The 15,371-nt window shown below is 47.5% G+C and overlaps 5 protein-coding genes across 5 annotated transcripts; 3 read left to right on the top strand and 2 right to left on the bottom strand.

Moving 5' to 3' along the window:
• Positions 1-1,224: 1,224 nt before the first annotated feature.
• GCG54_00012596 (putative RNA-binding protein C25G10.01) lies at positions 1,225-2,554 on the top strand (the record flags this gene model as incomplete). Its single annotated transcript, XM_045412472.1, has 5 exons — positions 1,225-1,276; positions 1,346-1,457; positions 1,538-1,887; positions 2,441-2,488; positions 2,544-2,554. The coding sequence occupies 5 exons, from the start codon at positions 1,225-1,227 to the stop codon at positions 2,552-2,554; spliced, it is 573 nt and encodes a 190-aa protein (XP_045267177.1).
• A 1,574-nt stretch (positions 2,555-4,128) lies between these two features.
• GCG54_00012595 (uncharacterized protein) lies at positions 4,129-6,994 on the bottom strand (the record flags this gene model as incomplete). Its single annotated transcript, XM_045412471.1, has 3 exons — positions 4,129-5,254; positions 5,301-5,457; positions 5,509-6,994. 3 exons carry the CDS (start codon positions 6,992-6,994, stop codon positions 4,129-4,131), a joined length of 2,769 nt encoding a protein of 922 aa, XP_045267176.1.
• A 408-nt stretch (positions 6,995-7,402) lies between these two features.
• On the top strand, positions 7,403-7,830 carry GCG54_00012594 (uncharacterized protein; the record flags this gene model as incomplete). The annotated part of the gene is made up of 3 exons (XM_045412470.1): positions 7,403-7,441; positions 7,475-7,627; positions 7,687-7,830. 3 exons carry the CDS (start codon positions 7,403-7,405, stop codon positions 7,828-7,830), a joined length of 336 nt encoding a protein of 111 aa, XP_045267175.1.
• A 795-nt stretch (positions 7,831-8,625) lies between these two features.
• GCG54_00012593 (uncharacterized protein) lies at positions 8,626-10,261 on the top strand (the record flags this gene model as incomplete). Its single annotated transcript, XM_045412469.1, has 2 exons — positions 8,626-9,200; positions 9,259-10,261. 2 exons carry the CDS (start codon positions 8,626-8,628, stop codon positions 10,259-10,261), a joined length of 1,578 nt encoding a protein of 525 aa, XP_045267174.1.
• A 281-nt stretch (positions 10,262-10,542) lies between these two features.
• On the bottom strand, positions 10,543-11,534 carry GCG54_00012592 (Oxidoreductase NAD-binding domain-containing protein 1; the record flags this gene model as incomplete). The annotated part of the gene is made up of 4 exons (XM_045412468.1): positions 10,543-10,591; positions 10,652-11,247; positions 11,315-11,407; positions 11,472-11,534. 4 exons carry the CDS (start codon positions 11,532-11,534, stop codon positions 10,543-10,545), a joined length of 801 nt encoding a protein of 266 aa, XP_045267173.1.
• Positions 11,535-15,371: the final 3,837 nt, after the last annotated feature.

Below are 15,371 nucleotides of genomic sequence, written 5' to 3'. Positions count from 1 at the left end.
TTCCCCATCCCGAATTTTTAAAGCCATAGGTCCTAAGGGCAGTCGGCTCCGCAGCAGTTGGTGGTAGTCTGGTAGACAACGAGGTGCCATGTGTAGGCCAGCAAAAGTGTAGCTATGCATCGTCGTCTGCCTACCTAGTTCTACCTGTAGGCACAGTTGGCTCGTGCGCGTTGGGAAGAAAAAAAAGAGCTAGACTTATTGTGGAGTAGTCATATGCTAAATTTCGCCAAATCAACATGGGGCATTCGCTTCAAAGCAGGCTCACGCAGGGGAGGGGACTGTCGTAGCTTCTGACTGGTCAGCGAACACAGGGAGAGGACACAGGCACGCTGGGCTCCTTCGCGCACGGCTGCAGCTTTCCCTTTCCCAAATTTTTCTTCCTACGGTTCCCACCCTTCCCCGGCTGCAGTCACAGTCAATCAATCAATCACAGGGCAGTCTTTTCTCGCCTCCCCTGTTCGCTGGTGTTGCCTGCTCTGTTTTTGCTGCTGCTGCTGCTGCTGCTGCTGCTGCTGCTGCTGCTGCTGCTGCTGCTCGCCCTGTCTTTCTTTTCCTCAGGACCAAAACTCTAGCCCTGTCTGCACCTGCCTAGCCTGCTTGTCCGCCTCACCTTCCAGGCTGCTATTGCTTGCATCCACGGGTCGTCTGCGCCTTCCCTGACTGACACCCTGAGTACCTTACCTTGGTAGGAAGTGTACTGTCCAGTCCAGACTACCTTACCAACAGCACCCCCAACTCAGCACTAGGCTTCTCCCACCAGCAGTACCTCACGGTAAGACAGTACCACACACGCGCCCCAAGGCACGCACGCACACGCTCCTTCGTCGCATCCCATCCCACCCACGCCTCGACCTACCGACGTCTTTTCCTCTCCTTCACATCACTCACTCTTCCTCTTTCCTACCTGGCATCTCCACGCCGCGTCCTTCCTCCCGATTGATGCTCTTCGTCAAACGCATCTAATAACTTATCGGCGACCGTAATTCTTCCCTTTCTATTTCATTCGTCCCGTCCCGTCTTGCCGACCTTTTTTTTCCTTCCCCTCCCTCTCTCACCCTAACCTCGATTGAGGCTCCAGCCTGATTCTATCCCTCTGTTCTGACCAATCTGCCATCACAACAGAAGAGTCTGCGTCACCAGTGATCGCGTCGCTGGCCAATTTCCCCCAGCTACCAACACTCAAACGCCGACGATTTTGCAGTCGACGAAACAGCACCACTTAACATGGCTACCACATCCATGGATTACGAGGCCGCCAATGGCGACCGCTACGATGGTTCGTTTTATCTCGACGCTGCCCGTCGCCCTCAATCCAATTCGGCACTGACAGATTCACGCCCTGCAGACGAGGCTCCTCGTTACGAGCGCGACAACCGCAGCGCTTCCCCTCGTCCCATCCGCGATGATGGCGACTCTGGACGCCGTCGCTCTGCTTCGCCCGCTGGCAACGGCGACCGGTACGCAACTTCCCGTCCTTTTCAGCCAACGTGTTTTTTTCCCCTTTCGCTTTTTGACTGACAAGCTTCTTTGGCTCCAGTGGCAATAAGGACGAGACTGGCTCCAAGGGTGGTGATGATGACGGCGCTATCAATCCTGGCTCCAATCTCTTCGTCACCGGCATCCACCCTCGCCTGACCGAGTCCGAGGTGACTCGTTTGTTCGAGAAGTACGGTGAGGTTGAGAAATGCCAGATCATGCGCGACCCCCACACCAAGGAGTCCCGTGGTTTCGGTTTCGTCAAGATGGTCACCTCGGACCAGGCCGATGCTGCCAAGGAGGGTCTGCAGGGAGAGCAGATCGAAGGCCGTACCCTCAGCATCGAGAAGGCCCGTCGTGCTCGTCCTCGCACTCCCACCCCTGGCAAGTACTTTGGTCCTCCCAAACGTGGTAAGTCCTGCCTTTCCAGTCATTGTCTTGTAGCAGTCTGCTGACGCTTATCCAATAGAGGGTGGCGGCGGCGGCCGTGGCGGCGGTCGATTTGGCGACCGCTATGATGACAGACGTCGTGGTGGTTACGGAGGCGGTTACGGAGGCGGCGGTGGTGGTGGTGGCTACGGCCGCGACGACCCCTACCGTTACCGTGGCTACGACAGACGCGGCTACGACGACCGCAGCGGTGGCTACGAGCGCGGCTATCGTGAGGACCGAGGCTACGACCGCAGCTATCGCGAAGACCGTGGTGGCTACGAGAGACGCGACCGCGGTGGCGGTGGTGGTGGCGGCGGCGGCAGCGGCGGTGGCGACGACAGCTACAGCGGCGGCGGCGGCCGAGTGGACCGCTACGGTGGTGGCGGTAGCCGCGACGACCGCGGTGATCGCTACGTCCGTGGTGGCCCTGATGAACGTCGCGGCGGTGCTGGCTACGAGCGTGAGCGCGGCTACGACAGGCCCGCTGATCGCGACGGTGCCCGTTCTCGCGATGCCCCTGCTGCTGGCGCAGGCTACAGCGATGCCCCTGCCCGCTCTGAGGCCCGTGAGCCCTACGGAGGTTGGATTATTTGATTACCTACCCGCCCGCACGTTCTCACTGCTAACATGTCTAGGTTCTCGCTGATTTACTACACCGTTCACCACAAGCCGTTGATGCGTCAAGTTTTTTTTTTTTTGGCAATCGACGGATGCTTCCTCTCCCATCTTTCATAGTGCGATCGATTACGGCGGATATCCTAAAAAATTGCGTCTCATGGAGTTCTTGTGCACTACAACTAGTCGGGATGGAAGCACAAAAAATGGGTTTTACGGCCTGCGTGGTTTACCTTTCCTGAGCACCGGCATTCTCGCTCATGACGGCTCAAATGCGAGAAGTCATTGCCATACTAGACGGCATATTCTTCTCAAGTAATGCTGTTTTAGGGCGACGAATGTCTGGCGGTCTCTCTCTGGTAGCTTTGGCAAAAAAACAACGCGGCAAAACGGCAGGCTTCGACAGGCTTTGGCCAGAGTGAAAGTCACTTTACCCCCTCGTGGATCAGCACTCTCGTTACACCAAGTCATGGGCCCGCGCCGGTCTATGGCTGTTCCCCTTACGCAAACCAAATTTCCACCTTGTACCATTATCTATCGCATCCCGCTTCGGGGTCGAGTCGAGTTTGAGACGCCCTCGCAAATCCGACATGGCTCGATGCAAATTCAGCATGATAAGATGTTGACCAGCAATGCAACATGAATGACAACCGCGTCCCTAAAACAACTAGAACTTAACTGTGCCGCCTGAACGCCAACTTTCAGCTTTCCAGTCGTAAATGAAACGCCCTTATTCGCCATTCGCTCTCTCTGTCTCGTCTCTTGTCACCATTGCACCTCAGCGACGCCGGACACAACAAAGTCTTGGCTCCCTCTGCATCATTTCGCGTTGACTGTTACGAACGCAGGCTGAAATTTACATTTGCGGTAGAGAACGCTGGTTAAAGGTATCTACCCCTATTGTAACAGGAGCGAAACTAACTGCATGCTTGCCGCCAGCTGTGGCTTCTCCCAACCACGACTTTTCCCCCATCTTGACTCCTCTTCAACTGGTGCCGCCATCGCAAGGGCTTCACATTCAGACCATCTCGTCCAGGACCCGTTGAAGCATGCTGCGTTGATCGGAGCATTTTCAAGATACTCTACAGGTTCCCGAGTGGGCGCTACCGAAACCTACGTAGATTGATTCTAGACAATTCCCGAGCAGGGCAGTCCCTACTTCTGCGTCAACTCTAAAGAGGCAAAAGCAGCCAACCTACGTCGGAAGGTTTCGTCGGAATATGCTCGCCAATCGCACGGGGGGATATTGGGTTTAGGGATAAGTCAGCCCAACTACAATCATGCCTCGCCAATTCGAATGAAATCCACTCAGGTAAGGAGTCGGCAACAGGTTTGACGCCAATCTAAATTAAACACATGTCAATTAGTGTAGCATAGTCCCTCTTGTCTACAGAGAGGCACTGCAGAGGCTTGAAAAAATGATACTAGACAAGAAACACATGACACAGTGCTCTTTCAACCCGCAATTGAATTTGGGTTCAATGGCACAAGCCGAGTTACCCCTAGGCCAGCCATGATGCTGGAAGTAGGTTTGTGAGTTGTTCCGTGTGGAAGTATATCATTCATCATCAATCGTACAAGAATTTACATGGAATGAGCCCCCAATCAGTCGTCTCTGGCCGTGCGGTGGTCGCTGGGTGTCGGTGCACCAATAAGCCAGCCAACACCTGATGTCAGGGTTCCCATGGCTGCATCACGAAGCTGATCTCGCTTCCTCGCCCTGGGGTGGTCGTCGTGCGCTTCTCCGTCGCCGCTCGCGGCTGATTCGGCTATGCTCGGCGCCTTGCCGCCGCCCACAGACTGCTGCAGAGTCGAGAGCGCAGAAAAATTGCGTGATGCAGCGCGAGCCGTGGCACGAGACAGATCGAACAACGACATGGGCGCATCGTCACCTGCCTTGGCCGCCGCCGCTGTTGTGGAACGAGACTGATTGCCGTACGGCCTGTGGGATCGAATTGCCGGCCCTGAGTCGAATCCTCCAGGCATGCCGTGCGAGCCAACATCAGCAGCGGAGTCTAACGCGGCCTCGCGGGAGGCTTCCTCTTTGACTGCTGAGTCGAGCTGCTCCTCACAGCGCCGGAAGGTCTTGAGGATCTCCTGGAGCTGGGAAGGCGGAGCCATGCGAAGCGCAGTAGCCAGGCAGTCGATGCGATGCTCCAAGTGCCTGATCTCGGCGTTGCCGCTGGCATTACCCAGATGTGTCGGACGGACGGTTCTTGCCGTCCTAATGTACTGGCCTGCTTGCAACGCTGCTCGCCAGGACCAGTCGTCGTCAAGCTGGACTGTGGCATTCGAAACCGAGTTGTCCGCTCGGCCGCTCAGCCGGTTGGCGACATAGGAGTACGCAGTCTCAAAATCGTCTTCCCTCAGGGCGGCCTCGATGCACATGGCCGTGATGCGTTTCTGTGCGGCATCAATGTGTGCTTGCTCGTCGTTCTGAACCTGAGGAATGGCCCCCTTTTGGACTCGGTCCACAAGACCGGCGCGGACCATGTTGACACCCATGTCTGCGAGGTCCTGGATACGTGTATAGCTGTTTGGATTCTGCTCCAGGACTTTGGTGATGATGGAGACCGGGTCGGAGTGCACGCGGAGGACAACGGGACTGAAAGGCTCACCCTGCCTCAGCACCAAGCGGTAATCACTGAGGGCGTGTGTCGCCTTCAGTAGCGCATCGATCTTTTGCCGCTCTGGCAGGGATTCAGGAATGGTAATGGGGAAGGAGTTTATGCTGCAACTGTTAGCAGCTATTTCTAGTTGCGGGCTGTGACACTCACATCTCATCGCATTTCTTGAGCCCACCCCTGGTGCGGTTAGGATTGGAGGCATTGTCATATGCGTTGAGAGCTGCCGCAATCACCATCTCCTGAACGACCTGGGATGGTAACGGTTTCTCGGCAGAGTCCTCGTACAGCGACCTTGCCAAAGGGTATCCTGAATATATTTAGCAGACAGCCCCGTGTTCCCTTTTCAGTCCCAACTTACGTCCACTTGCAAGGAGGGCTTTCAAGATTTCCGTCTCAACAGTTTCGGCTTTGACCCGCGCAAAGAGTCCAACGACTGGCCCATTTGCACTCGATACGCCCCAACTTCGGAGCCAGAGCAATTCGTTTCGAGCCTTGATCCAGAAATTCGCCTCATGTTTTGGGGCTTGTTCCGCAACGGCGTGTATTAGCTTCGTGGCTTCGGCCTTCTGGTCTCTTTCGTCCTGGATAAACGCCAAATCCCCCGCTCTCTTGACGGTACAGCCCAGCCCAAGTCGTGTGAGTATATATGCACTGACAATAATGGCGTGCAGCAGGTGTGTTGCCTTCTTTGAAGGAGTAGTGAGTGGGTTGTGCGGCTTCAGTAGATCGTCCCGCATGAATGCTGTATTTTTGTGGTTTAGGATACCGTCCCCTTCCAGATGAGGCACCGCGGACAAGGACTCTGCTGCGGCCTGTAGCGGAAGCGTGTCATCCTCACCAAGAAGATCCATGACTTTTCTCAACATTTGATGGGCGCCCTCAAGTGCTTCGACAGAGGCTTCGGGGACGAGGTAAGCGCAGGCCAAGACAGCACGAGCATACCGACGGTCAAGGTACTGTTGCTGCTGCTCGTTGAGCCATACGGCATCATAGTCGCCCAAATCAACATCTACAGCACCTCCCCACTGCTCAACGGCCGCGGCGGCTGCCCTCCAGGAACTCGAACTCAGCGACAGGAGCCACTCCAGAGCTCGCTCCCAACCTGGGCTGTGCAGTTCCTCGCCCGTGGATACGCTCAGGGAACTATCCTCAGACTGTTTCCAGCGGGCGTCATTGTGAAGCCACGGAACCAGAAGGCTCCTTAAGTCCCGGCCGATTAGCGCGTGGTCCTCGGACCGCACTCCAGTTTGAGATAGGAGAGCGTCCACGGCAGCGCCGTCAGGTAGCTTCTGAAACTCTGCAAGGGTATAGGGTATGCTGTCCGCAGGGTAGTATTCGTAGTTCCTCCTCAGCAATGGCAGTAATGTCGAGACCATCCACAGACGGATTCCTGGAGCGTATTGCAGAAAAGGACCAAGAAGCTCCGGCAGCTGCGTGAGCAAGCCGGCCTCTTCGTCAACGCGGTGGGCCCTTCGGAGGAGGAAAAGTGTTATCGGGTCGTCCTCTGCGTTAAAGGGTGCATCTTCCCAAGCCAAGGATAGCAACCGAAGCTTGCGAACCTTCTTCGCCGCGTCCTCCTCGGACAGGTTCTCGACAACAGCGTAGTCCATGCTGGCGGCCTCGCGATCCGCAAAATCCCCCGTAGACAGCTCCTCAAGAAAGTAAACATAGTCGCGGGACCTGACCGTCTCGGGAAGGTAGGTTAGGAGTATGCGCAGGACGACGTCTTTGCGCAGGACGGCGGCGTGTCGAGAGGTGAGAAAGGCCAAGCTGTCAATGTCGGCGTTAATGGCAAGGTGGACAGCCAGCAGTACCAGCTTTGGCGGAGACAGAACACGGCTCATGATGCAGGGTTTCGACCATGTCCGTGGAGGAATATTTGTCGAGGGATTTGGATATCGTGGGGATCTTGTTACGCTGGGCCAGATTATCGGCGTATCGAGTGTCGGGTCGCAAGTAGAGCTCTAAAGTAGGATACATGCACAAGGTCCCTTAGCTTCGTCATAATCAAGTGGGTCCACAGGGATCGAAACGGGGGGAATTAGACGCGCGTTAGCCGAGTGAGCCCGCCGCGGCTCCAGAATCACTATTGGAATCAGGTACCGTCTGATAGGACGAGATTTCCTTGCAGCCGCGGTGGCGGCCTTCTTCGGCTGGACACCACTTCAGAACTTCGACATCGCGATCGAGTCCGCGACCTTCCGACGACCTTGAGCTTCACCCACCACCCAATTAGCGTCTGCACGATCACAATGGCCTCTGGATACGGTCTTCACGGAGGCATGTGCTCGGTTCTGAAGATTTTGATGCGCTACTGACTCGAGATCGTCGACATAGGCCCGTCGCGGTGCTTTCCCTTCTGGCAGGAGCTCCTCGGCTGCTACGTTGTGAACACCACTGGTGAGGACCATTCCGGCAAGAAGAAGTGTGGTCTGGCACTGGAGGACTACTACGAGTGTCTGCATCACAAGAAGGAGGTAGGTTTCTAGGGACCTGGCGTCGATTGGGCGGCCAAGGGCTCACCATAGTTATACAGGCTGCGAGAACGAGGGCACTCCAGGCTGCCTACCGAAAGGCCGAGTCAGCCAGCGCGCGAGACAATGCCCCGAGTGTCGGACAAATACGCAATCTAGGACTTATCGGCAAGGAGGACGACACCAAGGCCGTGACGGGGAGTTGAACCAGAAAGGGTGGCTTTTCGACACAGTGAAAGAAATGTATATGGCGCGAACCGGACAAGTGGCAGTTGTACGCAGCAATGACAAACCACTGATCTTTTCCAGTCGCTGGCTTGCGTCGTGACGATAACTAGCGTTGTTGGAATACCGGGTATACGAGTGACACCAGAATGCCGACGCACCAGGGAATGCTAGTGTCCTTGAAACTGACACAACCATCCAAGGAGATGGTTCCGGCCATCATCGGATACGGTTTAGTGATCACAACAGCGGCGGGCTTCTCGCTCGACTCTATTCAGGACGGATGTCCTTCAGGCAGATGCATGGTTGAAGTATAAAGGGGACTCAGTCTGAATCCTTCCGCACATGTTTTGAAATATCGAGGCGCTCGGCAGCGATGGGCTGCCGGGTTTGGTTAAAAGCAGTCATTTGAATCCCCGGGACAAAATAGGGATAGAAACGCCTCCGCAAATCAAACTGAAGGAGTAAAGCATAATGCAGGACAAGCGGTATCGGATGCTGCAGAAAGGTTCGAGATGCAACCGAATATCGCACGAGGAACAAGTTGTCTATTCTTTGTGGTAGGTAGCGAGCGATGCTTGGGTAGGTGCTGCCTTAGGAGAGCGCGGCCCTGAATTTCTGTCGACCTAGGTAGCCAGTAGGACCTGCCAAAGATGGCTTTGATGTCCTTACCTCTTCAATGGTGAGGATCTTGCCAAAACCCAACCCCGCGTCACCACCACCACCTACGTGCATGGGAAATGACCATTACTTGGCCGCATTTCCCGTCAGAGAAGATGCCAACTCTTCGTGGGATTGACGTCTCTGTCGTCCTCAGCCCCACCGAGCCTCCTCTACCTGAGCTTCCTCACCCAGACGCGTCTTCTGTTATCCTTCGTGGGCTGATCCTGACCAGCCCAACGTCGTCTCCAGCTTCGAGCTTGCACGCTACCCCTGAAAAGTGTCGAGCGCAGAGCACGGTGTATATCCCGTCCACCCCAGGTGCCCAGTTCCACCTCCGCTATGGAATCAGCAGACCGCCCGCCGGCGCCAGGTACTTATACTTCAGGCTGGTAATGAACGGTCGCCCAGTGGCATCGTGGGGCATCAAGTCACACACAGGCACTACCGAGATTGTCAGCCACGCCTTGTACGTGCCCGACAATAAATGGACGTACCGAGAAAGCGGGATGGTTTACAGGCGGGAAGGCGTCGAGAAGAGATTCTTCCATTTCACGCCTCATTCCGGCAAGGATACGCCTGCCGCCATGGACGGCGGCCTCGTCGAGCTTCAGGTCTTTCGTTCAAAGGGAAGGAGGAGGAGGTCCCCCGAGCTTGCCGATTTCAGAAGCCAGGACGCCTACGGAATCACGTAAGTTTTCCCATTTATTCGGGCAACTCGAGTTTAAGATATTCATGTTGGACGGCAGCTCTCCTACGGGTGGTCTCATCGAGACGCCCCAAGACTTGACTTATTATGACTGGCTTCTTGTTGACGCCGTGGACATACCATACGCCACATTCCGCTTCTTCTACCGCACTTGGTGTCATTTGAAAGAATTGAATCTCGTGCCAGAATCGCTTTGCAATGAGCTCATTACATCATCGGGACTCACAGAAGAAACCACAGAGGAAACCCCGCCAGACACCCCCAGCGTGCTAGCCGAGCCAGCAAGAAGCAGCGAGACACCCAATTTCGGCTTTGACCCAGCCGACGGATCTGTTTCTGGAAGCGGCGTTTCTCAGAGCAGCCACAGGCGGGACCGGAAAGCGTTCAAGCTTCCTACACCACCCAAGCTAATACCCCCGAAGCCCGCTCGACTGAAGCTGCCGCAGCCTAGCAAGCTATCTCGCGATATTAGGCAGGTGTCAGATCCTGCGAGACCGTTGCCACCTTTGCCGGACATTGAAGTTCCTCTCCGCAGACCTTCCCTGGAGTCATCGCGAGCTCCCTCCGTCACACCTTCCCTTCAGACATATGCCGATGAGTCGAGCGGGGCCGACGAGATCGAGCTTGGAGTTGCTAGGCGAGTTGTATTGCCTCAAGCCTCCAAGGAACCGGGCGGAACGGAACAGCCGCTGCGCCCGCTGCCCGCACCTCCCACGATACCCCCGTCACCTTCTGACTACGACACAACGCCCCCTTCTCCAGGCGGCTCCAAGGCATTCAAGCACATTGGGCGGCAGGAATGCTTGGTCGGAACGACACGTCAGCGAGGTGCTTCGGGGTTCGACATCGACGCCCCTAGCGAGGGAAGCTCTTCGACCACTGAGAACTTTAGCAACATAAGCATGTCGGAGGGAGAATGGTTCAGGAGTCCATCACCACTGCGCCGTAAACGAGGCAGGGTGAATCTGAATGGACCCAATGCGCCAACTACTCTGCATACGACCTCGTTCTCGCTGGGAGGCGAACGCGATGATTTCATATAGTCGTTGATCACAGAGAAGACAAGGCGGTGGCGATGTCGCAACAATCAAATGACGAAGGGTTCCTGGCGGAACTTTGGTCAAAGGCAACAGGTGCTGTGTAATCTGAATGTTCTTGGGCGGTGAGGGTCTTGGAGGGTTCGGTAAACGCCATGGTCTTGACGTGTAATGAGATTAGGTCACTGGTACACGACGGCATTTATTCTAGTCCATCGACTGCGTGGAATTGTCCATAGCACAATAAAGCATGCATTCAAAGCAAGCGAACACATGAATCTGCGAAACTACCACCACTTTTCGCAGAGTACCCGATCGCTTTCAAGGTCTAGCCCACTAGAAGAGGTAAGCTTACGGACGAATTCGTCCGTCATCGATGGCACCCCGCAGACATACACTATTGCCGAGCCGTGGTCCTCCTTTGGTCCCAAAGCTGTAGAAATGTCCTCCAGAGTGATTCGCTGGGGCCGAAAGCCGACGTCCATCTCGTTACACGATAGGACGTTCCTGTCAACCGGCTTGTTCAAGCCAGTCAGAAACAGCTGCAGACGGCCGCTAACCTTCCCCCTTCCATACATGGTGGCCAGGCGTTCCATAAACAAAATCTTCTCAGAGTCGAGATCATCAGGTGCCTTCACAGAGTATAAGAAGTGGATGTCATAGGGACAATTTTTCTCAGATAGATGGCTTAAAATACTCATCAACGGGTTGATGCCGACGCCGCCGGCCACAAAGACAATTCGACGAACAGATGAGAGATCGACATCCGGCGGGGGCCAGACGAAGGCGCCGCCCACGCGAACTTTGATCAATGATCCGATGGATGCCTCCTCCCAAAGCCAAGCGGCCGGTGGGTTTGTTGATCTCTGCACCGCAAGCTCGAGGTACGGCGAAGTTGGGAGACTGGCTTTGGAGGGAGGGCTGGTGATGGTGAAGCCGCCAGGTTTGGGGATGTTGGGAACGAAAGTATCAAGCCATTGCCCAGGGAGAAACTGGAGTTGGTTCAGCATGTGCCAAGGATGTGATGCATTTGGCGCTCTGTTGCCGCACGATGCGTACCTTGATGCTTGACTCGTCCCTGATCCCTAGGCGAAATAGCCGAGTGTTATCATTAATTTGACCGATTTGATCCAGAGTCACAGAATGAATTTGCTTTGATCGACGTCAGCGCAGTACTTCGCTGGATACAATAGACGGAACGGAAATGATCTCTCACTAAATCACGCGGGCCGCTTGCTGTGCGTTCAATGTGCGATTTTTTACTCCGGGTTGCCTCCATTCTAGCGGCTGATAGGAACCTATGAAAGTGAGGGCTTAGAACAATACAAAGCTGTCTTAATCGGCTGAGGCCACGCATTTACTGCCCTGGACTCTAGCAGGTGTTAGAGTTCATACAGTTCGTACCCAGAAGTCTAAGCCCACCCACCCCATATATGCGTCTCACGCAACGCGCCACAAAACCCCCCCTCTTCTACCACCTACACTACTACTACTAATATTACCCTAAATAAAGCGATTTAGTACTAAAATTAGTAGTAGTTAATGAGGTAATTATAAATTAATACCTAAAGTATATATAATAATATATTTAGTAGTAGCTTATAGCTAAAGTTAGTACTTAGTTACTAATACTTTTAGTATCTCTTAAGGTACTATCTATTAATCTATTAACTACCTCACTACTAACTATACCTTTAAGAACTTACTATACTAAAGCGTATTTACTTTCTTTTAAAATAAGAAATTTAATATATATATACTATATAGTTTAAAAAAAGCCCTATATAACTAGAAAAACCCTTACTAACTAAGTTAATTAAAAAGTTTTTATCTTTATAATATATTAAGCTTTTTATAAGTACTACTACTATAAATAGAAGTCTATAAAATAGATCTTCTTCTTAAGAGATAACTATATTAAGTAGCTATATAAGGCCTATTTTTAAGTAAATAAGAATAATAAATTAATAGAAATATAGCTCCTAATATATTAAGTATTCTATACTAACTTCTAAACTGTATATACTAATAAATACTTAATCTAATTAATAACTAGCTATACTATAGTATAGGTTTAGCACTATCTCTCTAAAAAAATAGAATAATATCTTTATTAACTAAAGTAATTATAATAAAGTAAATATTACTATAATATACTAAGTAGCTATTTAGAAAATAGATAGATCTTAACTAATCTTTATAAAAAGAGACTTAACTTCTAAGAAGAATAAGTTTATATTATAAAACTATATTTAAACTTTAGAGAAGAGTTTATTACTAAAGTATAATAGGTAGCCTCTAGCTATTTATAGTAACTTTTACCTACTTAGAGCGATAAACCCTCCTAACTTCACGCCTCCTAATAATATATATAGCCTTTAGTTATATAATTATAATCTCTAACTACCTCTCCTAACTATAACTATACTTATATATATATATAACCTTATAATCTTTAACTTCACTTTAATAATAATATAGTTTATAATTACTTAATTACTTAATTACTATAGACTACTAAACTATTAACCTATTCTCTCTCTTATATATTACTTACGCTACTATTAAATACTATCTCTATTACTATTTTGCTATCTACTATTTATACTATTATTAGTAACGCTTTCTCTATTAGTTAGTATAAAGTGTACTTATTAATATCCCCCTAGAGGGCTACCTCTACTTTAGTATTATAGAGGGCCTATTTAAAGAAAGGCTACTCTATAAAGTATATAAAGACCCTATCTACCTCTACTACTAAATTTATATACTTACTATTAATTAAAATATATATCTTAAGGTCCCTTATAGAGGTATTAATAAGAGCTCTCTTAAATATTATTCTAATTATATACTTTTTATATATATTAAGCTATACTAAGAAAGAGAGGTTTTTATTAATTTAATTAATATTAAACTTTATAATAAGCTTTTATATATTATTTATATTAATAAGTATATTAGGCTTAAGGTATCTATATATAGGCTTAAGTACTAATATTATAAAGGTTTCTTATAGGTTATAGGAAGAGGAAGAGGGAAGGGTATAAAGTCCTATATATAGTAGTAGAGCTTTTATACTTCTAATTATAAGGACCTCTTAGGATAACCTCTCTAGTTAAAGAGTTATCTCTTATATAGTAGTGTTACTAAGCTATAAGAGCCTTAATAACTTATTTAGCCTTAATATAATTAGCCCTACTATATATAGTGTTATTACTACTAGCTTTATACTATATAGCTAGCGCTATTACTATTCTATTAGTCTATTTAGCTAAGGCGTACGTTTAACTTTATATAGTGATATTTAGAGGGTTTATCTACTAATAGGAATATATAGGGTTTTTATACTATTTTCCTTAACTAGTAGAGGGTATAAGTTAAAGTACCTATATAGTCTAGAATTATACCTATATATAGGGTGAATTTTGCTATAGTCTTTTTATAGGGGGGCTGTATTATAACTATAAACTTAAATATATTAGCAGTCTAATTAACTTATATAAGTAGGTATTATAGTTCACTCTATACTTATTTTCTTAGTACTTTAAACCTAATAGTAGCATTTTAACTTATACTTAATCTTAATAAAGTAAATAAATAAATCTTAGTATAACTAGTTATTAATACTTAATTTAACTTATCCTTAGTAGAAGAGAGTAGGTAGGTAAGTAGTAAAGTAGTAAAACATACTAATAAGAGTATTATTTATAATATTATAAAGGTATTATCTATAATATAGCTAAAGCTTAATAATAGCTTAAACTTATACTTAAAGGTGTAAACTTAATAGTATAACTCTTTATATAGCTAAAAGGGTTCTTATAGCTATAATATAAGAACTTAACTACTACTTTAAATAAAGACTTAAACCTATTCCTTATATCCTCTTATATATACTATAACCTTATATAATAACTTTCCTAATTTTTTTATTTATTATAATTCTATATAAACTAAATAAAGCTATACTAGATAACTTAATTTATAAGACTAAAGTTAATAAAATTAATAGTTTTAAGTATAGTAACTTTCTCTATATTAATAAGAAAACTCTCCTTAAATTCACTTAGAAGTACCTACTTAAAATAGCTAATAAGAGTAATATAATAGAGTTATATAGCTTTAAGATTAATATAGAGATAGTTAAGGCTATTAATAATAATCTTAATACTTATAATTACTTTATAAACTTCTTTAAGATAGCTAAGGTAGCTTAAGTACTTAAATATTAATAAGTTAGGAAGGGTAAATCTAATATTAAGAGTATAACTAATAGTAGTAAGGCTTTTTATTAAAACTATATAGTAGGGTAGAAGATATTATCTATTATAGTATAGATATCTAAATAGTAGAGGAGACTTAGAAGATAAGTATAGATTAAATATAGCGTGAGAAATAGAGGAAACTAATAGTAATAGAGGCGGCTAGAAAAAGATAGTTAACTTAGCTTATTATAATAGTTAAAGTCTAATAGAGGAGCGTAGAGGTAGAGCTTTAGGAAAGTAAGATATCTAAATCTATAGTTATATAACCTAAAGGCTATTAGTAGAGGGTGAGGGGACTAGTTTAGCTTTTATAGTTAATACTAATTAAATTTTATAATATAAGGCTAGCAGCTATAACTATAAATATAGATATAAATAATAATATAAATAATAATAAATATAGCTCTATAAAGCTTATTATTAAGGGAAATTTATAACTAAGGCTAGTAAAAAATAGGTTTATAATAAAAATCTAGATTACTTAGATTATATAGTTTTAGATTTATATAAGCTTATAATACTTACTACTTATAATAAATATAACCTTTTTATTATCTTTATAGATAAATATGTCTATTTTATATAGGGAAAATTACTTAAAGATAAAGAGAAATATACTATTAACAAAGCTTTTTTTAAATTTTAAGCTAAAGTTAATAATGATAATAATAATAATAATAATAAAAGAATAAAAGAAATATCTACTAATAGAAGTAGGGAATTTAATAATAAATACTTTAAAGCTATATATATTAAAAGTAGTATAATAGATAATAAAAGACCTCTTTATATATATAAACCTAATAAATTTATAGAGCGTACTATATATACTATAGTTAATAAAATAA

Source organism: Colletotrichum gloeosporioides, assembly GCF_011800055.1.
Source record: "Colletotrichum gloeosporioides strain Lc1 chromosome Unknown consensus_24, whole genome shotgun sequence".
Lineage (NCBI taxonomy): Eukaryota > Fungi > Ascomycota > Sordariomycetes > Glomerellales > Glomerellaceae > Colletotrichum > Colletotrichum gloeosporioides.
Note: the sequence above shows the minus strand (reverse complement) of the source record. Positions and strands in the feature narration are given on the sequence as shown.